Source organism: Typopeltis vanoorti, chromosome 13 (assembly GCF_054136105.1).
Source record: "Typopeltis vanoorti isolate ZY-2024b chromosome 13, IOZ_Tvanoo_1.0, whole genome shotgun sequence".
Lineage (NCBI taxonomy): Eukaryota > Metazoa > Arthropoda > Arachnida > Uropygi > Thelyphonidae > Typopeltis > Typopeltis vanoorti.
Window position 1 is genome coordinate 98,736,746 of NC_143561.1, and position 26,072 is coordinate 98,762,817.

A 26,072-nucleotide genomic window follows, 5' to 3' on the forward strand; every position below is an offset into this window, starting at 1 on the left:
TTGCCATTGCTTACACCTCTTTGTGTTTTGTATATATTAAGTTTATTTGATTTTTGAATTCGGAATTTTTGTCATTGTTTATTCTTTGGCCCTTATTCATCTATATTTGAATATTCAAGGAAGTTTGTTTAGAGTCGACGATTCCCTAGTAAAGTTCCAGGATTCAGCGGACGCGACCCTCTATGAGAGCTGCTCTTTCCGGATCGATCGTGGTTGGTAAGATTGTTTTCTATTTTTGGATTCCTTTCACTCCTTTTTTTTTCTCTTTCTGCTAGTAGCTAGGCTTAAGCTACAGGATTTGCTGGTAAGACTTGTTCTTACGGGATTTCTCTCTTTGCTTGTAGAACCTTCCTGTCCTACGGTATTTTTACTAATCTACCACCACGATCCTTCTCTTCCCTAGATCCTATATCCTTTTTTTTTTTTTTTTGTGTGTGTTCTTTTTTTTGGCCGTGGCCAAACTTAAGACCGACATGTCTTCACTACTTCCTAGGGTGAGAACGGTCGGTTTTCAAACGGACCCAGCCCTAAACAAAAGACATATCTGCAAAGCACTTTGTGAGGCAGTAGGTTCCGAAAACATTTACGGGTTTACCCCCTTCGGGGCAGGGAGATACCAGGTAGTGGTAAAAAACACCACAACTAGGGACAAACTGCTGGAGGGTTTTAAATGTAATGACGTAGAAATCACTCCGTTCTTAGTGGGAAGCCTGTTAAGAACGGTAAAAATTGACAGGTTCCCCCTCGAATATATAGAAAATAGCGACGACGTCATCCACAAGACATTCGCTAAATGGGGCACAATTAAGAACATTAAACGGGGCACTGATGTCGACTACCCGGATTGGAAATCAGGAGTGGTCATCTTCACAGTGGAGATGAAAACTCCTGTTCCGAACTTTGTCACCATCGGCTCCGAAAAAGTCATGGTAAACTACCCAGGTGTCACAAAGCAATGCTACAGGTGTGGCTCCCACGAACACCTGGGAGCAGAATGTGCCAGGGCCAAGTGCAGCAATTGTGGCGAATCTGGCCATTTACTACCACATTGCACCAACCCCTGCAAGAAATGCCACCAAAAAGACCACAGTTACAATGTGTGTCAACACAGAACAGCAGCAGAACGAATGGGGGGTGCGATACAACCACTTCCCGTTCCTCCCCCCCTTAGCTCTGACAACACAGAACCACCAAAAATACCCACCCCGCCCCCGCCACCGATATCAACAGCCCAACCCAAACGTGGCAAACAAGAGGGGTTCAAACAAGTATCACTGGGTAAAACCAAAAAGTACAGAAGCCAAAATTCAACAGCCAGCGTTCCCCCCACCACCACGAACGCAGATACAACCACAGCATCTGCCACAGAGGAAATGGACACCTCTACAGCAAAACGTCAAAGGGAACAGGTAGAAGACGAACAAGCTTCGTTTAAAAGGTTGCCTATGGGCGGAAACCCTACTACCCTCCCCACGACAGGAACAGAACCCACCCCAGCACCATTCCCTAAAATAATTCCAGGGGGAGCTACTATTCTCCACCATGTCCAAAAAGACCAGGACGGGTTCGAAAGAATCCACAACGCCATAGAGAAAAACGGCGAGCCACACTTCTATGCCCACTACACAAAGGGTTCATCAAAACCCTGTGTTGGCTTGGAATGGGACAAACTTGCCGTGCCAGATATTCTAAATGAGGAACAAAACTCCTTTAGAAACTCCATTCTAGCCGCCAATATGGGCTTACATGACTGCGACATCACAGCGCTATACCAAGCACTAATCAAAATAGTTACCGAAGAGACACTAAAATTCTAATTGTCCCGCCCTATAACTACACCACTAAAATGAACAACACTTTTCGAGTCGCCACTCTCAACATTAACGGTCTGCGCTCCGTCAATGCACAACGCGCTGTTTGGAGCCTAATCTTACTGCATGAGGTTCATGTACTCTTTCTTCAGGAGACGCATTTTTATCAGTACTGGGACATAGAAAACTTCTCCAGAAGCTTCCCCGTTCAGAGCTTCTGGTGTTTCGGAGAGCGCTGTGCGAGGGGGGTGGGAATCCTTATTCGTCAGCCTATTCTAGGCGGGTTTTTCAATGTACAGAAAGATGCTGCAGGACGTCTAGTCTCTATAGACTGGAAGTTTGGAGGTAGAGTCATCCGCTTCCTTAATGTATATGCCCCCAACAACGCCCACCAGCGAAGCGGGTTCTTCATGTCCATAGAACCCTATTTACACGGGGCTCAGTATATCATCGCCGGGGGGGACTGGAACTGCATCGCTGACGCAAGAGTTGACAAAGTTGGTGGCAACATCAACTCCGGTACCGGTGGCTCTAGGGAACTGCAACTCTGCTGTGATAATGTCGACCTCATCGACATCTGGAGGGAACATAATCCAGACACAGTGGGAACCACATGGGCGAGCGGGGGAGTCGCAACGCGACTAGACCGCCTCTATATTTCCAGGAACCTTGGGCCACAAGTTATCTCGGTCAGGCATATAGCGGTTGGTAGCTCGATAACAGACCATAAAATGGTTCTTATGAACATCGAACTACCCGAGGTCGTAGAAACATCGAGAGGACCCTGGAAAATGCCTCCAAGCTTCCCCAAAATTTATAGCAAGGATTTGCAGCTGCTATGCGAAGGAAGGAAAAGGGCCCACTGGGACTGGGACGCGTGGGCCCAGTTCAAAACCGAGGCAAAAGAGCTCTTCCAAAACATCTCCAGAGAAAGAGCTCACGCGCAAAGAAAAAAAATGAGAGAGCTGTACCGAGAGCTAGGGTGGTACCGGGCTAACCAGAGAAACGGTATTCCTAGCGATTCGCTTATTAAAGCCGTGGAAATCGAACTCGAGGCACTTCGACGAAAAAAAGTCGCCGAGCTCGATTTTCGCACCAGATTGTTTCTCCGGCAGGCGGAAACACCTTCGGCCGCTTTTTATAACCGGCAGCGCATAGCAGCACAAGATGAGAAAGCGGTTCGGCAAATTCATGCTAACGGGCAAACACTAACAACCACGGGAGACATCCTGCGGCAATTTTCCCAGCATTACACGAGAACCTATTCCGACGAAGCTGAGGAGACAGGCGACTTCGGAGTGTGGAACATTGACAACATGCCTGAACACCTCAGAACTCTTCAAAAGAGACCAATCACTTCGGAAGAGGTTACTCGAGCCTATAAACAGCTTAAGCTACGGAAAACCCCTGGCCTGGATGGGCTAGGCGTTGAGCTCTATCGCTCAGCCTGGAACTTCATCTTGCCTATCCTGGTCTCACTATTCAACAGCTTCCTATTCACTGGTGACGTGCCTGCTGACTTCGTTAGCGGGTACACAATTTTCATCCCCAAGAAAGGGAGAGACCTAAATAGCATGGGTAGCTGGAGGCCCATTTCCTTGACCAACACAGACTACAAATTATTCGCAAGAGTAATTTGTAACCGTCTGAAGTTGGGCATTGGGAATGTGCTAACCAGCACTCAAGTATACGGAGTTCCGGGAAGATCGATGGCGCTCAACCTCTTCCTGATAAGAGACCTTCTTCGCTTTGTGACGAATAAGGAACTCCCACTTGCACTCGTATCAGTAGACTTAGATAAAGCGTTCGATAGTGCAAAGCACAACTTCCTGCACTATATCCTAGAGAAAGTCGGAGTGGCGGCCTGCGTAAGGGAAGCAATCAAAAGCATGTACAGTAAAACAACAACGCACATTGCGATTAATGGGTTTCTTTCAGAACCCATTCCCATACGCAGAGGGGTTCGGCAAGGCTGCCCCCTTAGCCCCCTTCTTTTCTCTTTAGTACTAGAGCCTCTTTTAAAAAAAATTGATGAGACGCGCGCAGTAAGAGGAATACCGCTACCCTTAGGCTCCAAACAGAGCAAAACTGTCGCATATGCCGATGACATTGTCGGAACCCTTAGGGATTCCGAATCGATTTACATCTTCTTCGGCATACTGCGAGAGTTCAGCGTGCTCAGTGGTCTTCACACCAACCCAGAAAAAACAAGAATCAAAATTTATGGGAAATTCGACCCTGCCAGTCTTCCGTATGGTCTGAAACCCACAACCGGCCCATTAACAATACTAGGAATTCCCTTCCTAGAGACCCCAGTGTTGCAAACACAACACTTAATAGACATGTGTTGCGAAAAACTAAAACCCTTCAGTCCCAACTACCTATCATTCGAAGGTAGAGCAACAGTTATCAAAACAGTCCTAAAACCAATGTTACTGCACACCATTAACCTCACAAACATAACAGACACACAAGACAACGCCATTCACAAACATATCACTAATTTTTTCTGGAACAACAGGAAACACGAGGTGCGCAGGGCATTTCTCCATCTTCGCCCCACACAAGGGGGATTCGCCCTGCCAATCCTCAAATACTGCCACCTAACCAACGCTGCTCAGACCATACGGAAAGCACTGGCATCAAATCACCCTTCCGGCAATCTGATGAAATACTTCTTAGGATTTTTCCTACCCTACTTCGGGATTACTGGCCACGCCGGACCATGTGCAGAGACGGTGCCTGAGTGGTACTACACAATATGTAAACTTTTTAAAAAATTGGCAACGGATGGAGTTCGAGTGCTTCAGCTCAGCCCAAACAAGCTGTACTGGAAAATTTTTGACAGCTTTGACTGGGAAAAACCCGATCTGGGCACAAACGAAGAGGTGCTGTTCACCAACATAAAAAACAGCTGGGGGCAACCATTTCACCGGGACTTAGCCTGGAGAATCGCCTACGGCAGACTCCCGGTGAAACTCGTAAAATCAGCTTACAACCCGCGACCATGCAACCCCTTCTGCGACGTCTGCGGTGCGATAGAAACCGTAGGGCACCTCTTCTTTCACTGCCCGCCAGCACAGCGTGTTTGGCACAGACTGGCTGAGGTGCTTGCTATCCCAGCGCTCACATTCCCCGAAATAGTCTTTCTACAGTTTCCTCCCCCAGTAACCAAAAACAAGAAACACCTGATTTTCCTAATAAATGTGATTAAGCACCACATTTGGAAAACCAGGAAAAAACACCTTCTTAACGAGGGGGATCGCATCTATCTCCGTGTTAAGAACTGCCTCTCAGCCTACCTCCGCCGCTTCCTGGAGCAGGAAAGGTACTTACGGGGAGAAGAGCGGTTCCTGAGGAGATGGTGTGATCCACCAACCATCTGCCAGATCATACAGGGGGGAATCCGGCTGTGTCTGCACCTATAACACCTTCAAGTTGTAGGTGTTGACGCTATCCCGATCTTCCTTCCTGATCAGCGTTTAACCCACAGGTAGGTCTAGTCCTTTCACAGTTGAAAGTTTTTCTGTCCCCAGGTTGGGGTTGACCTGAACAAACCCGGACTGCGAAGGCCAACATCGAGGTGGTCCCAAGCCCTTTTCAGGGCGGGGTCTTCCGGGCCAGGTCATCTCCCTTCTTTTCCTGGTTATACTGTTCTGGGTTTGCTCGGCAAACTCATTCCTCTATAGAATTGTCTTCCACACAGTCTTTAGATTTATTTACACTTGTTAAGTTTGCCTAGTCTCTCCTTTTTTTTCCTTTTCAGGATTTTTCCTTTTTAAAAGTGAAAAATCAACGACCGTTTTAGAAGCACCCCTGGGGGGTCAACAGCTAAAACAGGTCAGCTGAGGCCTCATTCATCTACTCTACCACTATGCACTCTATCTTTATTTCCTCTCCTACTATCTGCTGAATCTCAGCCTATCTTACTCCACAGGCCAATGATGAGATACGTTGAACTCACAAATTATTATTATTTGAATGAGGTGGAATGGATTTTTTTTTCATGAATATGAATTTGGATGGTTTCTTTCTGTATTTTTAATTTAATCTTTATTGGTTTGTTAGTTTTGTCAGCTGAGCTAAGAATATTGTCAATGAATTTGTTCGCTACATGGAACACAAAGTATATGATTGCATAATCGCCATTTGTAGAAGTATTTTTAGTGTTACTTGGCCATCTCTAGTTAAACTTTACTCAACCATTTAACGGCCATTAAAGTTATGATACTGCTAATATAGTTTAAAATCTGATCGAGGCACTAATAGCCGTAGCTTTCAGTAAGTACAAGGATGTTTGGTGTGTGTGTGTGGGGGGGGGGGGGGGGTAGGTAAACGTAAAAGGGAAGGAGGAGGTAGAACTGGCATTCCACATCCAGCTCACTTAATTACCCACTCCTTTGTTGTAGCTGCACTTTATTGAATCCGCTAGTGCAATAACCGTGCTTTCTTCTCATGGCATGACCGTCCTGTACGGAGGTCACCCGCTATAGGAATGAATGATTAAAAATCGATATCTGCCTTCATTCAGTCCGCCTGAGATCAGAGTTATTGTGCTCTTAGCATCTGTCTCGCGCTACTAATAACACAAGCAAGCAGAAGTTTGCAGCTGTCGACCTACGTTCGGATAGAGCGAAGGAATTATCCCTCGAGTAAAGTACAAAATCGAATGTGCATCCCCCCCCATTAAGAATTTCTGCCGTTAATGGATGCAAATATATTTAGGAGGTCAGTCAACTTAATTTGTTGTTTATTATTATGACACGAGGATCGCTAGTTGTAAACAAAGCCAGCACCTCATTACACACACGATTTATAGGAGGGTCGCTCATCATTCACTTCGATTTCATCTTTACAAATAGATTTCGAGTGTTTATTTTCATCGTTTGGTTTTGTCAGTTGCAATCACCTGAGCGATCGCTAGTCTGAATTACTCTGTACATCTGAAAAGTTAAATTTGCCGTCCGAAATTATGAACTACTGATTTGAAGTAATGCAATCAGAAGAAGCACAATCTTACTAACAAACCATGGAATAGCTTTCTCTTCGAAGTTTATAAAACAGTAATTTAAACTGAACTTTAGGATCAGTATTTAAAAAAAAAAAGTAAACAATATTTTACTCCAAAAATAGGGGAGTGGATTAAAAAACCTTTTTAATCCACTCCCTTCTTTTTTGGGGGAGTGGATTAAAATCTTTTTTGAGGTGAGTGAATTAAAAAAAACCTTGGGAGCACCGTATCAGAATCGACTAACTCGCCCTCACGTGAAAATATTCTTTCAGATCCTTCGAACAGAAAGAAAAATAATAGTCAACTTCACGACTGAGTTACAGAGGCGTTTTGAACTTTGATCTAAGAAAAATTGCCTCATACATTCAAATAATCAAGTCTTTCATCCAAAATCAATGTTCTCTTCTGTTTCTTATTAACGTTGTCTGACGCTATCTTTCCAAAGTAAATATTTAATGACATCCAAGTAACGTGTTTACTGTCTTCAGTATTACTCTTCACTCTATTCTAAGTAATTTATGTTAACAATTAATGTTCGTCGGTGCTTCAAAGCAATAAAAATGCGATGTGGCTAGTTGTCAAAGAAAAGTCAATTTAACTGAAACAGAAAATAAACATGTACAACTCGTTTACATTCTTTCTTACAGAAGGATTTCTAAGAAAAGTTCAAAGCTTATTAAAAGATATATATATATATATATATATATATATATATATATATATATATATATATATATATATATATATATATATATACATATATATATATATATATATACATATATATATATATATACATATATATATATATACATATATATATATATACATATATATATATATAAACTTCGAAATGTAAAAAATCACGTTGACAGTTATTCTAACCCGGAGGGCCACTTCTCACGGATAAATAGAAAAAGTAGTAAAACACCGTTCCACTTAAAATAAATACGTGATAAAAGTCCTTATCCTTATAAGGACTAGCTTAAAGGGCGAAGCAAGAATGCTTTTCATCTTCCCCGTTATCTGTAGAGGACTGTGTAGGGATAAGGTATTATATTTTAGTGAGCTATTCAAGCTCTGATCATGGCAAGAGGGTAACAGCAATATCCGAGCCTCAGTTAGAACTTCTTTGGCTACAGCATTGCTATCCATTATCCTCCAAAGGTATTAATCACCGCATTTCACGGTCGATTCCCTTCCCATCCCAACGTGATTCAAGCATTTATTCATTGATATATTATTTTCATAAATGAATGGTGTAAAAAAGAATATCTTAGATAAAATAATCAGTATTAAAAAGGCATAGAAAATAAGAAAAAGAATATTCTATTATTAAATATTAAGCAGTTTTCTATATATATTAAACAGTATTTTTACTCATAACCTTATTATATAACAGAATTTATTAAAACAGACATCCGAGGGCGCTGTGATCTATGGTGATAAAGTAATTCAGTTCTGAATGTGAGTTTAAATCGATCTGTCACATTACTAAGCGTCCTTTGTCTGAAAGATATTTTGTTGGAAAAATACTAGCCTCATGGTTGTTTGGGTCATAATCACAACCAACCCCATCTTATCTTAAACAAATTGGCATTGCATGGATTTGGCATTCAATTTGTATGTCTGCTGAAGATATATTTTATGTAGGCTGCTTGGGCAGTACACCACCTATTATCGAAAGTAGAAAAACTGATTGCTCTAAGTTAACACTTTGTAAGAGTACATCATCCAGGTGGAGATATTGCAATAACGAGAGAAGCAAAGACTTATATGGGAACTGAAGTCAATGAAATGGAGGTGAATACAGCTGTGGGATTGGATGGCATACCAGCTCTAGTTTTACGTGAAGTGGCGAGAGAATTGTTGGCAGCAGTATGGTTTTGTGAAGGGTAGGTCATGCCTCAGTTACTTGCTCACGTTTTGTAATACAGCGACAGCTGAGTTACATAAAGGTTTACAGTAATACTGCTGGACTTTGACAGGATACCACATGGAATTCTTATCAGTAAACTGCAGGCACATAAGGATGGATATAACGCTGGTGAAGTGGATAGGAGTGTGGTTGATGGGGGACATATAAGAGAGTAGTTTATTCAGGAGTAGAGTCCAAAAGAAGACCTGTGACTAGTGCCGTGCCGCAGGGTTCTGTTCTAGGACGGCTACTGTTTAATTTGTACATTAATGATATAGGAAAGGATCTGAAAGGAACTGTTCAGTTATTTGCTGATGATGAAAAGTTGGGTAGAGCAATAGTGAGTCCACATGATGTCAAAATTTTGCAGGATGATTTGGATAGATCGGCAGACTGGGCAAAGGAGAATGAATGACAATTTAATGTGGCAAAGTGTAAGGTTATGCATTTTTGGGGTGAAAAAATTACCAGCTGTATACTACATTGGTGGAAATGTACTCTGGGAGATTGACGAATCCAGAGATTTGGAAGTGTTAGTGGATAGGGAGTTAAAGTTTAGTGGGACACATTGCAAAAGTGGCTAAAGCTGCTCATCAGATCACTTGGTTACTGAAGAATACTTTGATGAGCAGACACAAGCAGTTTATTGTTCTTCTTTATCGAGCCTTGATAAGACTCAATCTTGGCTGCCGTGCACAGATCTGGGTGCCAGGGTTTTTTGGCGATAAGAAAGAGGTGGAGAGGATCCAGAGGCGACTGACCAAGCTGGTAGCAGGACTATGGAATGAACCTTACTAGAACAGGTTGAAGATTTGAAGTTACAGAAACTGGTTGATAGGTGAAAAGGGGGTGATATGATTGAGACATTCAAATTACTGAGGGGGTTTTTACAAGATTAATTCAGAGGAAAGTTTTCAGAACAGGTCTTGTGGTGGGAGAACTAAAGGCTATGCATGGAAACTGGGTAAGAGTGTAGTTAACAAGGGTGTTAGAACCAAGTTTTGTGCTTAGATTAGAGAATGAGTAGAATATGTTGCCAGAGTCTGTTGTGGGTGCCATGACTGTGAATGAGTTCAAAGCAGAGTCTGATATATACTGCACAAATCTTGGATAGTTCTTGGCATGATGTTTATCGCTTGATGAGTCTAAGGACTCCATAAGTAGTCAATAATAATATGAACTGATCAATTCATATATTAGGTTCGTGTAGATAAAATGGCATATACAAAATGACATTTAGACCCGGTGTACAAATGAAATCTAAAATGGATAATTGTTCTGCTTATAAAAACGCAAAGCTAATTCATTTTGATCATTTTTGTATGCATTTTCATATAACACTTCAATAGAACACAACATTCATTTACAGTAGTTGGAGGATTGTTTAAGAAATCGTTAGAACCTTAAGAGGGCGCTCGATGTTATCAGAAATGATCTGAAGATATATTTTTTGTGCTACGTATGCTAGAGGTCGCTTTTCCCTTTCAGATTGTAAATCATTAATTTTACTAGAGATGCAGTTATAGGTTGGATGAAAACAGTGCAATTGCCTATGAGTAATCAGATTTTTAAGTAGTACTTTATAATGCAGTGCTGTTCTAGCATTCTTGTCGAAATTTTATTCACAATCTGTATCCGATTCAGGTGTTGTTTTGCATGTGATTTCCTTGATTATTCCTACACCTTCCGCATCCATATTAGTTCTTAAAGTTCTTAAAAGAACTGGGCGATGGACTGAGTCCTTGACTCTTTATCCCGTCATCTGAATGAAGATAATCTGTGTGGATGGAGTGTTATTGAGCTAAAAAGCTCTAGTCATGGCTGGGTAACGGCAATAGCCGAGCCTCAGTTAAAACTTCATTGGCTACATTAGTCCTTATAGTCCTTATAAGGACTGGCTTAAAGGGGCGAAGCAAGAATGCTTTTCATATTCCCCGTTATCTCTGTAGAGGACAGTGTAGGGATAAGGTGTTATTGAGCAATTAAAGCTCTGATCATGGCAGGAGGGTAACAGCAATAACCGAGCCTCAGTTAGAACTTCATTGGCTACAGCATTGCCATCCATTACCCTCCAAGGGTATTGGATTGAATTAATCAATCACCGCATCTCACGGTCGATTGTTCCTTCCGATGGCTACATTAGTAAATGTCAATTGAATTATTTTAAATCATTTTATAAGAGTAAAATGTAGGTGTGTATTCGCTATCACATTAATCTTCTTAAGTTTTAATTTCACTCTGATTTAAGTTCAGAATATTAATTTGCTTATTTCTTAACGTATTAGTCTTAATGAATTAAATATTTCTAATTCCCGTTTTCATTATCAAAGCTGTAATGTCATTATATGGTGCATTTCGTATGTGTTAAGCGAATATTATTAACAGAAGTGGATTTTATATTAAACGTGTGCGATTTCAGTTGATTTTGGACTCAAAAGATTCGTAATTTGACCCATCAACTGGTACTTAAATGTTGAATGGCCGATTCTTTTTCCGATAACTCACAAAGTGTCGTTATTAAACTGTTCTCCATACAATCGTAGTAGTCACCTATCCCTTACCAAGGTGCGTTGCTACCTTTGAACGAAATAGGATTTTTTCGACGTGCACGACTTTTGAGTATCATCAAAAAAAAAGGGGGGGGGTATATAATTATGCGAATTGTATTATTAAAATATTATACACATTTTCCACGAGCGTACAAGCATGTTTTTTAGAAATGCTGATTCAAATGACTTGTTCAGAGTGTGAGAAAAGCGAGATACGGGTATGTTCTCATACCCGATGGGTGCTAACGAAGTGTTCCTCCGTGACACAAGAGTGCGGTATAAAACTCGGAATCTAAACCTAAACAGAACATTTATATTTAGGAATGCGAAAAGAAAAATATTTGCTAATTTTTCTGACTTTAATCATGTCTTCTATTAAAAAAGACGTTCACTTTTGACTTTTTTTTAAATCTCATCCCATTTTGTTGGTTATATCTTTAGAGTACAATAAAGATATTTCAAGATATTATATTACTTGGACCTTGAGGGAATAAATTGATGCAGGGCTTAATACCCTTGGACGGCAATGTTGTAGCCAATGTAGTTCTAACTGAGGCTCGGCTATTGTTGTTACCCTCTTGCCATGATCAGAGCTTTAATTGCTCAATAACACCTTATCCCTACACCGTCCTCTACAGATAACGGGGAAGATAAAAAGCTTTCTTGGTTCACCCCTTTAAGTCAGTCCTTTTAAAGACTTTTTTTAAGGATATTATATAAGTATTTAATAATTATATATAACATTATTCTGCATGATGTAATGAAACACAATTGCTACATAATAATGTAGCAGTTCGTCATTTAATGTGTTTCAAAAGGTTATTAACAGCAAAACGTATAAACTTAATTTTGTGACTGCAGATTGTATTTAAGACCAGACTTTTGTCCAAAACTTGAATATGCATACTGAATATTCAGTAGAAGGAAACGACCACCGGAAGTTGGCTATTTTCAGTCGAAGTAGTTTTCTACTGTAATTTTTTTCAATTTCTACTGAAGCTTTAAGAGACTTTTGAAATATTAACTTAACATTGATCGCAGTTAATTTTTTTCTTAATTTAAAGAAGCTAATTATGTAAATTGTGAATAACGTATAAATTAAAAAATATATAAATTGTAAAAAAAAAAAAAGAAGTTTACAGATATGGTTGATGCAATCAAACATCGCAGACATTAATAACCAGCATTTTTTTTTCTAGAGCCGCGGGATGCCGTTCAGCATCAAGCGGTTTACTATTCACCGCAGTTCCAGCTTGCCTGCCCATTCTCAAAAAACAGACGGCAAGAAGGGCGAGGTTCAAGATCACCCTGCAGATAGCAGATCCTCAAAGAAATCCTCATCACAAGATGAGCGCAAAGCAAAATATTCTCGTTCCCGAGGTATGCCAACCAGCCAATCTGTGGACACCGCTGAACTAAGACGCATCGGATATGCTCTACCTGCGGTACCTGTCGATATAGACTCTCAACGTCAAGATCCCGACCCTCAGGAGAGACCTCACATGGCTCACAGTGCTCCGGAATATTCTCACCGATATGCTCAGTCTCCTTACGGCACCCTTCCTGGGCCTCAAGGTGAACGCCAGAATGCCAACTTACCCAGTAGGTGGCGCAGTGCTGGAAAATCCCGAAGTGCACCCGATCATCGAGCTATGTATGAACAGGTGGTAGGGGGAGAAGTGAGAAGAGTTGTCGTCAGAAGAAATGGTGTCAGATTCCAAGGTGGGTGATTAATTTATATCTTTATATATTTAATTTTCTGGTAATTCACTTGGTATGATTTTAATTGCGTCTTCACTGAACGTGGGATTTTGTGTAATGTTTTTGAGGAAATTGCTATTTTTGCAACGTCAAGTACTTGTAAATGCATAACTATACATTTCCCTATTTAATCCGAACTAAAAGGAACTGTTTACCAAATGATTTTATATTTCAGCATTGGGTATCGTTTTCTCTCAGTAAAAAAAATGCCATTTAAAATAGTCGAGACATGCAGAATCATTTATGTAAAAATCCATCGCCAATATTTGCTATTTCTTTGGAGTATTTATTTACCTACGGGTCAAACATAAGTATATAGTTGAGTAGAAAGCAAATATACTCAATATGCATACCTTTTATTTTAAGACAGTGAACACGTGTTCACTGAACAGTGATCTGTTCGTAGTGTGGGACGAACTTTAAAGAATTCGATAACATAAATTTTATTATACTGGACAACATTCCCTTTTTACAAACCCCAAAAATCAATTTAAATCGGATTGAAAACATCAAATATGGTTCTTTCATAAAATTCAACACTGTTTTTTTTTTTATTAATATCAGCTTCTTCCTGTGAATTTGAAATACTTTTAATAAATTTCTTGGACAGGCGTATCATAAGACGGTTTCGAATCTATTTATCACTTTTGTTTAACCGAATTGTAGCCACCAGATGGTAGCACCAACATTTCTTACGCACTTAGTAACTAGACAACCGTGTACCCCCATTTGAAATTGCTGGTTACCTCCCAAATAATGGTAACCTTGATATTCAGATACGTAGAAGATTTTCCACGCATGCGCCGCTTAAAACTATCTCCATAACGAAATCTGTTTTATGGTAAAGCGAACAAGGTTGTCGTTCCCAAGGGAAATGACGTCAAATGCCGATTCGTAAGTGCTCCCATCAGGTGCGATTCAACTGATGGGAGAAAGAAAAATAACTGTTTGTTCGTATTCACGCTTATAACGATTTGTAAGGTTTAATACACTAGAAAATTATTAAATAAAAAAACCAAAGCCTTCACCGATTGTGAAAAGCATGCAACTTTTTCAAGAGTAGTCATTCTAACACAATAAAATGTGCTAAAACTTATTGTTGTGTAATAATGCATAAATAATTCACTTTTAAGAACCCGCGGTTGTAATAGAAAACAGGAGTTGCTTGCAGGAAAAAAATAGTTCGACAATTCTGTCGCAAAGCCTTCAGGTGACTGCGTTTTCAGATATCTTCCCGGCATTTAGTTGGGTTTGTTGTAATTCACCACTCGCCATAGCAATCGATTTTTAGCGGTCTTCTCAGATAACAGATTCGAAGACATTCATCTTATCTGAGTCGTAAGAGCACGTATCCATTTCTGCTATTACTTTAGGCGTCGTGTATTACACTTAAATATCATCCACGAAGTTTGAACAGATCCTTATCAAATTTTGAACAAAATTATACACTTCTTTGAACTCAGAACGCAGTGGAAATTTGCACCGGTACTGAAAGTATGGTTAAGTTGCTCCGTTTTGATAGATCTTATCTGCCTAACACGTGATATCAATTATTTCTATATAACAATTGAGAATCGGAGTCATTGTTATCAATCTATTATGTCGTCACAATCAAAGCATTCATTGCTCATCCATGACCAGTAATGAATGAAAGTCAACGGTACACAGTGCATTTCGTTCGCAATTTGTTTCTAGATGATCTGGGTTAGGTATTCAGACAATGCAACAAAGCTAACCTGCACATGGCTGCTCAGGAGTTGCGTCATGGGTTAATGATAAGTCGCCTACTGCGCATGCGTATAAAAATACGTGTTAAAAGGCTGGTTATTCAAGCAATGTCAATTACGTCTATTAATACAAAAGGCTGTCTTCCTTCTTAGCAATCTAATTTTCAATGCATATACAGTATATTAATTTTTTTTTATTTGCGCTTTTTTTCTTGTTTCGTATCTAAATTTACTTTTTTTTTCCTGTTCATTGGGAATTTCGAGAAAAATCTAGTTCATTTAAATTTAATGGAATTGATCCATGCTAAAAAATTTCCAAAAAAAATACCACTTATGCCGACTTCACTCATTTAGTATCACGAAAAGATGAAAAATTATTCTTTTGGTGATTCAAATGATAAATTAAGTCATTAAAAGGATATGTAGTGGATTTTTTGTTGTCAAAACCAATTTGTAATTCTAATAGAAATTAAAACAACTTTAAATGACAACAGCTTTTTTGTCTGTCCGTTAATGTAGACATTTTTTGTTAAGAAGTGATAAAATGAGAACGTTTAGAATAACTTATCTGAATATTTTATGCAATTACAGCATTTAAAAAGTGAAAAATGATTGCTTGAGTTTCTAAGTACTTAAGTGGGACTCGGTGCGTGTGAATTTTAATTATTCATAGCACGTGAAGTTGCGCAGAATACAATATGTATTGCTAATTATTAAATTCAATTAAGATCCTACAGAAAACTGATAATTGTTACCGCCCTCTATTACAATGAACTCCATCTTTTTTCCGCATCATTTCTAAAATCTTATTTTATATCGCATTTTATTTTTAATTAACGTTTTTTTTTATTTTCTTCAATCGGATTGACTCTTCATCCGATTGAAGAAAATCTGTGTGGATGGAGTGTTGTTGAGCTAAAAAGCTCTAGTCATGGCTGGGTAACGGCAATAGCCGAGCCTCAGTTAAAACTTCATTGGCTACACCGTTGCCAATCGTTATCCTGAAAGTCCTAAAAAGCAATTCATAATTATCTTAAAGTTTGCGAGTTTCAGGGTCCTAAAATTCGCTAATCATACTACAGAAATAATCCTGTGAAGTATGATCTTTATAATTATCTTGTCCTTAAAAGGGCGAAGCAAGAATGATTTTCATACTCTTCGTTATCTGTAGAGGACAATGTAAGAATAAGGTGTTATTGAGCTATATAAAGCTCTGATCATAGCAGGAGGATAACAGCAATGGCTAAGCCTCAGTTAGAGCTTCATTGACTATAGTATTACCCTCCCTGGTACCCATTTAGTCGCCTATAATTATCATCCTTATTTAGTCCTTATAAGGACTGGCTTAAAGGGGCGAAGCAAGAATGCTTTTCATCTTCCCCGTTATCTGTAGAGGACAGTGTAGGGATAAGGTGTTATTGAGCTATTAAAGCTCTGATCATGACAGGAGGGTAACAGCAATAGCCGAGCCTCAGTTAGAACTTCACTGGCTACAGCATTGCCGATGTTTAAGTAAAGGCAACTCTAAAACTTCGGACGACAGCTAGACCACTCCATAGTGGCCGAAAGACCGTCCAACTCAGTGTTGGCTCCACTTAGTGACAGGCTTCCCCACCACCGAGCAGAACCGCTCATATTCCAGGGAAACGCATCCACCGACAAAGCTCCTCACCGGAGAACACCCTCCCCGGAGACTCAAATTTTCTCCCTCAAGGCAAAAACCTTAAGAGAGCGAAATTCAAACTCTCGAAACTCAGCGTCCCAGGGGATTACAGCAACAGCCGAACCTCAGTTAGAACTTCATTGGCTACAGCATTGCATTGCCATCCATTACCCTCCCTGGTACCCATTTTTGTCGCCTATAATTATCTTAATTTCTAGTGTGATTTTCTTTCTTGACTACTTGTATAAGAAACTATAACACATTTTAGGAATGTTAGTCAAGTGAGTTTATTTATCATCCTACAAGTTTCACCGATTTTTGCTATCGGCATCTTCAGGGATACAATTGGTAAGCGATATGAAGGTAACAGACTAGGTTTAACTGACAGTTCTAATTCATACAAAATTGGTATTGTGCGAGACAATGCGCGTGTCTCGGGAACATGATTTATTTGTTACGAGACATAATGTAATTGGCGTAAAAGTTCGTTTCTTTGATATTTAGTGATCTAATTAAAGTTTTCCAAATTTCCGGTAGGATTAGACCTTGATTCTTATTCAGGTTTCCTGTTGAACGGGCGACCGTAGCAGCTTCCTTGAAGGTTCTGGAATGGTAGTTCTCTTCTATATAGGGCATATGACTCTTATCCCATTCAATCAGATGGTTGGTAGAGGTAAAGTGGGAAAAAAGCCTGAAATATCTTGTCTGTTGTTTCTAACATAGCCTATGTGCTCCTTCTGTCTCGTTTCGAAGCTTCTAGAGGTCTGACCAACGTAACTAACACCACAGGAACAAGGTATATTATATACTCCAGAGTACTTGAAGAATGGATGAGGGTCTTTTGGTGATCTTAAAAATATACCACAAATACAACGTGATGACACCCAGTACATCAGTACTATAACTACTCCATTTGTCAGCAGCATTTCCAAAAAATTAGCTATCCTTCTAAAACACACAATATTAGAGTAGCATTCAAGCCAGTCAATACTATTCGGAAATTTTTAAGATCACCGAAAGACCTTCATCCATTCTTCAAGTACTCTGGAGTATATAATATACCTCTTTCCTGTGGTGTTAGTTACGTTGGTCAGACCTCTAGAAGCTTCGAAACGAGACAGAAGGAGCACATAGGCTATGTTAGAAACAACAGACAAGATATTTCAGGCTTTTTTCCCACTTTGCCTCTACCAACCATCTAATTGAATGGGATAAGAGTCATATGCCCTATATAGAAGAGAACTACCATTCCAGAACCTTCAAGGAAGCTGCTATTGTCGCCCGTTCAACAGGAAACCTGAATAAGAATCAAGGTCTAATCCTACCGGAAATTTGGAAAACTTTAATTAGATCACTAAACATCAAAGAAATGAACTTTCACGCCAATTACATCATGTCTCGTAACAAATAAATCATGTTCCCGAGACACGCGCATTGTCTCACACAATACTAATTTTGTATGAATTAGAACTGTCAGTTAAAACCTAGTCTGTTACCTTCATATCGCTTACCAATTGTATCCCTGAAGATGCCGATAGCAACAATCGGCGAAACTAGTAGGATGATAAATAAACTCACTTGACTAACATTCCTAAAATGTGTTATAGTTTCTTATCTTAGTCCTTATAAGGACTAGCTTAAAGTGGCGAAGCAAGAATGCTTTTCATCTTCCCCGTTATCTGTAGAGGACAGTGTAGGGATAAGGTGTTATTCAGCTATTAAAGCTCTGATCATGGCAGGAGGATAACAGCAACAGCGGAGCCTCAGTCAGAATTTCATTGGCTACAGCATTGCCATATGTAAAGGTAAAGCCGTCTTTAAAAATTCGGAAGATCCATAGGCCACTCAATCGTGGGCGAAAGACCGTCCATCTCAGCGTTGGCTCCCCTCAGTGATGGCCTTCCACCCACCACCGAGCAGATCCGCTCAAATTCCGAAGAAAAGCATTCACCAACAAAGCCCCTCACCGAGCCGTGCCGGAGAACACTTTCCCCGGAGACTCAAATTGCTCCCTTAAGGGAAAAACCTTAAGAGAGCGAACTCAAAACCCTCGAATCCCACCGCCCCAGGGGGTAACAGCAACAGCCGAGCCTCAGTTAAACTTCATTGGTACATTAAACTTAGCTATAATTTTATTTATTTACTTATTTTTCAAATCACTTACATAATTAAACAAAACGTATGTAAATTTCATATAATCAACAGTTCATATGTGTACATTTTAAGCATGATTGTAAATATTTTACACCTGAAACACGCAGGAAATAAGGAGATATGTTGTGGTAACAACACATTTAATAAATATATGTTGCAAGTTATGCAAAACTTCCATGTTTAAAACTTGTTTGCATCTTATTAAAGAGAAGGAAGAAAGGGAATAATTAAAACTGACACCATTATAATCACGACATAACGGGACACATGTTTTCCTGCTAATTTTACTAATGAAGATCGTCTGGTACCTAGTTATCTTTCAGAGACACATATTAGTTGTAGTAAACTTACTTGTTTTAGCCGTGTAATCTTCATGTCAATGTCTTTGCTCGTTGTTTGGTCGACGTACACGAACCAGATAAAGCGACCTCTCTGTATGTGTTATTATAATTCTCCAATTTCACAAAAGAAACATTATTTTAAGTTTCATTATTTAGTTTGTAAATATATTTTGTGAGTTCAACATCTCATCATCAGCCTGTGGAGTAATAGGTGCTGAGATTCAGCGGATAGTAGTAGAGGAAGATAAAGATAGTGTATAGTGGTAGAGTAGAGAAAAGAGGCCTCAGCTGACCTTTTTTTTAGCTGTTGACTCCCCAGGGGTTCTTCTAAAACGGTCGTTGATTTTTCACTTTTAAGAAAAACAAGAGGAAAAATCCTGAAAAGGAAACTAGAAGAACTTGACATGAACGAAATAAAGGCAAAGGAAAAAAAAAGAAAACCATTAATTTAACTAAACCTGCAGAAAATCTTGAAGGAGTTTGTAAATAAATATCAACAAATATTGATGATTTTTGTTAGGTTTTGTTAGGTTTTGTTATATCAAGCCTCTTATTTATAATAAAATTATCTAAAATTAAGAAAGGTTAATTTTAAAAATATCTTATATAAAAATTACAGACATATAATTTTTGTGTATTTTAAGAAATTTAGTGTACTATATAGGTTTATTTCATATTATATATATCACTGTTAAATTATTTGAAAAATCGATCCAAAAATATATCGAAACTATAACACCAACTTCACATATTTCCACATTAAAATTTTATTTATGAGAACAGTAACTGTCTGTTGTGATTGTTTTCAACTTCCCTTTATCAAGAGTAGAATTATTCATATGCATTTCAAATAACTTCCAGCTTTAGTAAGCTACATCTGCAGATTTACATGATAATTACTCGAGAAAATATCATCTTGTGAAAACAAGTTGATACTAACGTAAATACAAGTCATGCGTAAATAGCTCTAATTGAATTCTACCAGAAGCCAAGGAAATATTCTACATTTTTCCTGTTTCGCATATTTCCATTGGTAACAACTCATCCAAACATCTCGGTTCAGACACCATAAATATTAACTACACTCTGTTAAACACATTTAATTATTCGGTAGCAGAGAAGGGGAAAATTATTGCCAAAATGATTCGGTAGTCATGATCAAGATTATTATATTCAGCTTATACCATTCTTTGTAATCTAATTTTTGATATGAGATATTCGGCTATTTGAAGCTTATTTAAGTTTGTGCATTAACATAGCCGGTATAAGTGTTAGCTACTTCTGAATTTGATGAGAAACTCATTTTGGTTAACTGTTCAATACAGTATTGCATTACATTTTATTGTTTGTGACGTCACAATACAGTACTCTTTCCTCCATTTGTGAGCATTTTTCAATAGCCTGCAGAATATTTTGCTACCGTCGTGATATGTTCTTACCAACGTCTTCCCATTAGAGTACTCAGTACTGTGCTTTTTTTTTCTTTTTTTTTTCCCTGTATCTTTTTTGTTTTGGTAACACCAAGTATGTCGACTTGGTACTTCTTTAATTTTTCTTCCAGTTCCGCTTCTTCTTAGTCGATACTTATGTTGATTCTGTTGGAGTGGTGGATCTGATGTTTGAGCTGAGTCATCACAAACAGGTGAATGAATATTACCCTAAACATTTCCCAAAAATTCTTGATGTTGTCCAAATGAGGATAATTGGATTTAATTCTATCCAACCCAGTCTGGTTTCAGCTCTGTCTTCTCAACAGGCATTTTCTTGGCTCTTTCGAAATGGCTTCAATCATTCCTCCTCTTTGCTGGACTTATTAAAAGGCAATCAACAACTGCTGTTCAACATTCTTCAATTGCAAGAGCACCGAATAGCTTCTCATCCTGTTTTTAAAAAAATCAATCATCTTTTCTAATTAGATACACTTGCACTTTTTACCCATTAAACAAAGTCGCTTGGATTTCTTCCGAGCTGCTTTCCCTCTAAAATACTACATACGGGTATCTTCATAACAAACTTCTTATCTATTCAAGAATCAATGATTGGTTTCTCCACCTCACTTCCCCCATTGATACAAACGGAAATCCTCTGTTCCAACTTTTTTTCACATTTCTCTTTTGTAGTCTGCTGATTGCCTTCCAATTCCTTTAGCATTTAATTTTTCCAAACGTTTTGGAACTGTTATTGTCAATATTTAAATCTAATATTTCTGTGCACATCTTAAACATAATCTTGGGAACTTGCATAGCATTTACAACCATTGTCAAGATGTCTTTATTATGTTTTAGATATAACTACTATTTGATTTTCAAATAAGAATAGTGAACTTTATCTCATTATGACGTAGTTTAAAAGATGAAGCGAAACACATTTAATGGTAGTATTATTTTCTGTACATTATTGAAATGAAACTAAACAATACTCCTATTGTTGACAGCAACCATTGTTAAGGAGAGTGCAATATCAATATTAAAAGCTGACACGTTTTTCTAGCAGATAGCGTCCAATAATAAATATAATTATCAGTTTTATATCGGAGTTTTATATTATTTTTCCTTCAAGAGATGCGTGTCTGGCAAATATATTTTTGCTTTCGAAGCATGCACTTATCATTGACAACTTGCTTCGGGGCTTTCCGTTTACTAAGAGATAACACATTGAAGTTGCATTGGAATACGACTTAAATCATTTTCAGAGAAGCACTATATATATAAGAAGGGCCGACGTCTTGTAGAAATAATATATTTATGATAAGGTACCCACTACCTTCACTTATCTCCTTGAAAAAGTTTTCGAATATTGTGAGTTTCGCATTTTTTTTACTTGCAGGTAAAAAAAATTCGTATTTTAAACCATATCAGGTATTTTATCTTAAATTGAATGGGTTCGATATACTGGCGATGACTTTTAGTAGCCTTGCGATCGGTCGACTGAATATTTAATTGAGGACGCAATCTAATTCAACGCACCGGTAGTTCACTTAGTTATAAAATTTCTCAACATACTCGATGCAGTTCGGTTTTTGCATACTCACCACTTTCTGTTGTCAAGGCAACGGAGTGCCTTTGGGATAAAAGTGAGGTGTTTTGTCTACGTTGTCATGACAACGTCTGGCGTAACTTGACAGTCCTGATGTTTGTGTGTTCGGAACACAGAATGCGATCCGTCTACATAAATTTATCAAGTTTCTAAGCAAATCGTTTACATTATTTTTTTTTTACTTCAAGAGCAGACGATCTTATATTTTCAATAAGAATATGGCAACAATGTACTGTTATTCACATGCAAAACTCCGATTAGATCTACATATATTAATTATGTGATGCGCGTGAGTGTCAGTTGTATTGTTGAGAGTACAATTGAATATATTCGATTTCTGCACAAATCCAATCCGGACCTCGTTCAACCTCTGCAAGTTAATAGAATGGATTTCATAAAAGTGAATCCTTCATATACTGAGTTTTCATTTTTTTTTATGTACCATTCTCTTTTTAATCACTATCAACTGCCTTTATAGCATATAAAAGCAGTAGAAGGCAGTAAAAAAGCTACTTCTTGTATCAACACATTCATGACTTACTCGCTCCGGGAGAAAAGATCTCAATTGCATCAAAAGACATTTTCAAACCGTCAACTTCACTTAGCTGTACACTCATAAAGTTTTTAATGCATAGTTTATAGTTTCCGATATTTTAATACGTGTTACGACATACGAAAACTTGTGAATGTCAAAGAATTCCGAAGATGAAAATAACTACTGACAGACCGTTAAAATAAACCAACACAAGAGTATACAGCCAGCAGGTAAACATCAAACTTTACCATTTGACAGCTGGAAGTGTGTATTTCAAATAATTGGCCAAACTTAGAAGTGATAGAAAAACAAAAGGCAGATGCTTTTGCGATTGTAAAAGAATATTGCTTCTCATTTTGAAACTATTTAAAAGAATATTTCCAACACTTCAGTGCTCAAGAAAGAAATCAATATCGCCCACATGTTTGAAATAAACATCAAACCCAAAACAGTGACGTGTACTTTAGTCACACATGATTGGTTCATTTGGAATGACGTATCGTTCAGTGTATTAACTTTTCATGAATACCTTTTGCTGCATGAAAAACGGGACATGATATAATGTTGGTGTAACTTGTGCTTGTACATTGAAAAAAGGCAATCCAGAACTACGCTTTCATCTTTGAATTTAGTGCGGAACTTTCTACAGTATATTCCGGCCACGAAGATAGACTATTCGCTAGCAAAATGACCACTGTTGGTTTTCTACAACCAGAGCCTATTGCTATGTAATAAATTCTGTACCTGCTGTCCCGCTCTCCCCCTTTTTTTTTTTTGCTAAGTAATGCTTAGTAGAATTGTTTAGTTTGTGCTTATATTTCGAAAGGTTAGGAAATGGCCTTTTGAGCCATTATATATTATATGTAATTCCCGATTTACTGCCTTTCTTAAACAAAAAGGCAGTGATTGTACATTGATAATCAGGGGCGTGTCGGCCATATGTGCAATGTGTGCGACGCACACAGGCGACAGGATAATAAAGGCCGCAAAGATTTGGTATGAATGAAATTTTAAATAAAGAATTTTGTCGGCAATATACTGCAGTATTCATCTATGAATCTCCAACTTGCTTTAGATGCATTGAATGATCTAAATAATTTTGTTTTCTCTGCGTAATAGATCAAACATTACAATATTTGCAGGAAAGATTTACTTTATTAAAAGAACATATGAATTCATTTCAGTTTTTGTATTTGTTAAGTACTTCACAAAATAAAGAATATTTATTGTCTTGTTGTAAAAAATTACGACAAAAATTAACACACGAGAATCATTCAGACATTGACGCAGGCGATTTATGCGAAGAAATTTTTCACTGTCAACCATTTATTTCTAATTTTAAAAACGATATATATCAGATAATTCAGTATATTTATTCACACGACTTAATCACAGTTTATCCAAACTTTCCAATTGCTCTTCGGATTCTTTCGTCATTACTAGTATCTGTAGCATCTGCGGAAGGGTCCTTTTCTAAACTTAAAATTATTAAAAACTACTTGCGCTCCACAATGGTACAAGACAGACTTTCAAATCTTGCCATTGTATCAGTAGAGTCAGATATTTTGGATCAACTTGATACACATGATGTTATTCGAGAATTTTCATTAATGAAAACTAGAAAAGAAAAGTTCAATTCACTGAGTGAGTTTTCTTTCTGTTTAAACATTTATTTAACTATTTCTTTACCCAATAATGTTTAATATGTTCCTATTTTATATACTTGTGAGTTGCTATTATTTATTTTATTATTTATTTACTTTATTTTTTTTTCCAAATTATTTTTGTTGTTTTTGTACCCCTCTTGTGTGTTTATTGTTTTTTATACATATTTTTTGTAATTTCTGTTTTTTGTTCAGTAAACTTATAATTAATAAATTTCGTATTTCATTTTTACTCACTGATACGTTTTTATAAAATGATTTTTTATTGTTGGGAAGAGGTATAGGGGTGCCAACTAAAGTTTTGCACACGCGCCGGACACTACTGGCGCGCCCCTGTTGGTAATGTATATGAAGGCAGTTCAATTGGTGACAAATATTTTATGAAAGATACATTTTTTTTCGACAATAGATGGCGCATTTCTAGCTTAGTATTAATATTACATCCATTAGTTAGTAAATGAAGAAGAACCTTATTATTTCACGGAACATGAGTGCAATCATTTCCACAACCAGAATGGTGATGAATCAATTAGGATAGGTAACGGTCAGTTCTCTGCAGGGAACTTCACAAATCGCACTATCTTGAGCGCAAACTTCAGAAAACATTTAACACAGAGGAACAACTTAAATATTTTATCCGATTGTTTTAAAATGATATATCTGATAGCTTTAGAATTACAACCATCTTTATTTTTTCCTCTTGTCTTTTAAAGCCAAGTAGCGTAACCCGAATTATACTTGTTATGAATTATAAGGTGTTAAGTAAATATCTACAGTTGTGCCGCCTGGCGGTGGATACTTTTTAATACCAAAAAAAAAGTAAATCTGGACATAAACAATACGGCAAATCAATGCTATGTATATGACTGAGGTGGTACATTTTTTTTTCTAATGACCAGAGATTAGCGGAAGTCAGCAAGCACTTAAGAAACTAAGAGCTTCCTTTTTTGTCGAGCCAAATAATTTTTGTTGTAGTTAATCTAATCAGTTCTTTGCATATTATTGTTGACTATAGAAATATTTCTATCGTTCAAATGCTTACTGAAAGCCCATTGCGATAGTATGAGATGAAGCCACCAAGCTTAAATAATAAGCAAATGAAACACTAATAAACAATTGCAGCCAAATTATTGATTTGTGAATCATTAATATACAAAAAAGCGTTCATTGTGGAGTTTTAAAATAATGCATTGATTTTTCTAAATGCAGAGTCGATTTTTTTTAAATTGATAGCATCAGGAAAATTTTTCAAGCTCATTAATATAGAAGAAAATCAATGAGAGAACATGTACTTAAATGGAAGAAGTTCTTTTCTCCCCATACTTGAAAGTTGAAACGGCTGATAATTTTTACTTTTCTTTCATTGATTTTTTACTCAACTGCAGGCGAAAGTTTCCACTTTCTTTTTTTTAAAAGAAGACCACGTAATCAAAGAAACTGAGTAGCTTCAAGCAAATATTTGCTTCTATTTTCTCCCCCCCCCCCACTACCTCTTCCAAAGTGTTTAGGGTTATCTCTTACCTTCAAGCAACACCGAAGGACTAAATAACAAGTCGAACTTTCTGGTTTACATTTCTACATTAACACCTCTTCAAATTATAGTTTGACTTTCAACCTTTAATCGTAGCAGCGATGTACGAAATATAGAAACTTATCTAACAGCCTTGTGAAATTTAAAAATTCTCGGAAGGACGGTGAATCTGAGTTTTAAAATTCTGAGGTCAAAATGGAAAAAAGGCAGGAGGAGTAAACCAGAGGTAGCCTTTTAGAGAGAAATTCTAAACTAGGGCTGCGCAATTTCTATTTAGTCATTCAAAAGTGATTAATGAACTCAATTTTTAAACATATTTAGCTGACGTTTGTAACGATATGTCGAAAGTGAATTTTGAAGCCTAAATAGGC

The 26,072-nt window shown here is 37.8% G+C and overlaps 1 protein-coding gene across 22 annotated transcripts in view; it reads left to right on the top strand.

Annotated features, from left to right (window-relative positions):
• LOC150100409 (coiled-coil domain-containing protein AGAP005037-like) overlaps positions 1 to 26,072 on the top strand; it is a 1,356,304-nt gene that overhangs the window by 275,595 nt on the left and 1,054,637 nt on the right. For all 22 annotated transcript variants that reach the window (XR_016549297.1, XR_016549300.1, XR_016549298.1 and 19 more), the window contains one exon: positions 12,489 to 13,011. Coding sequence is in view for 17 of the 22 variants with exons in the window: in XM_090403259.1 (XP_090259385.1) it covers positions 12,489 to 13,011 (523 nt within the window). In the remaining 5 variants the exon portion in view is untranslated. The remainder of the gene's footprint in view (positions 1 to 12,488; positions 13,012 to 26,072) is intronic.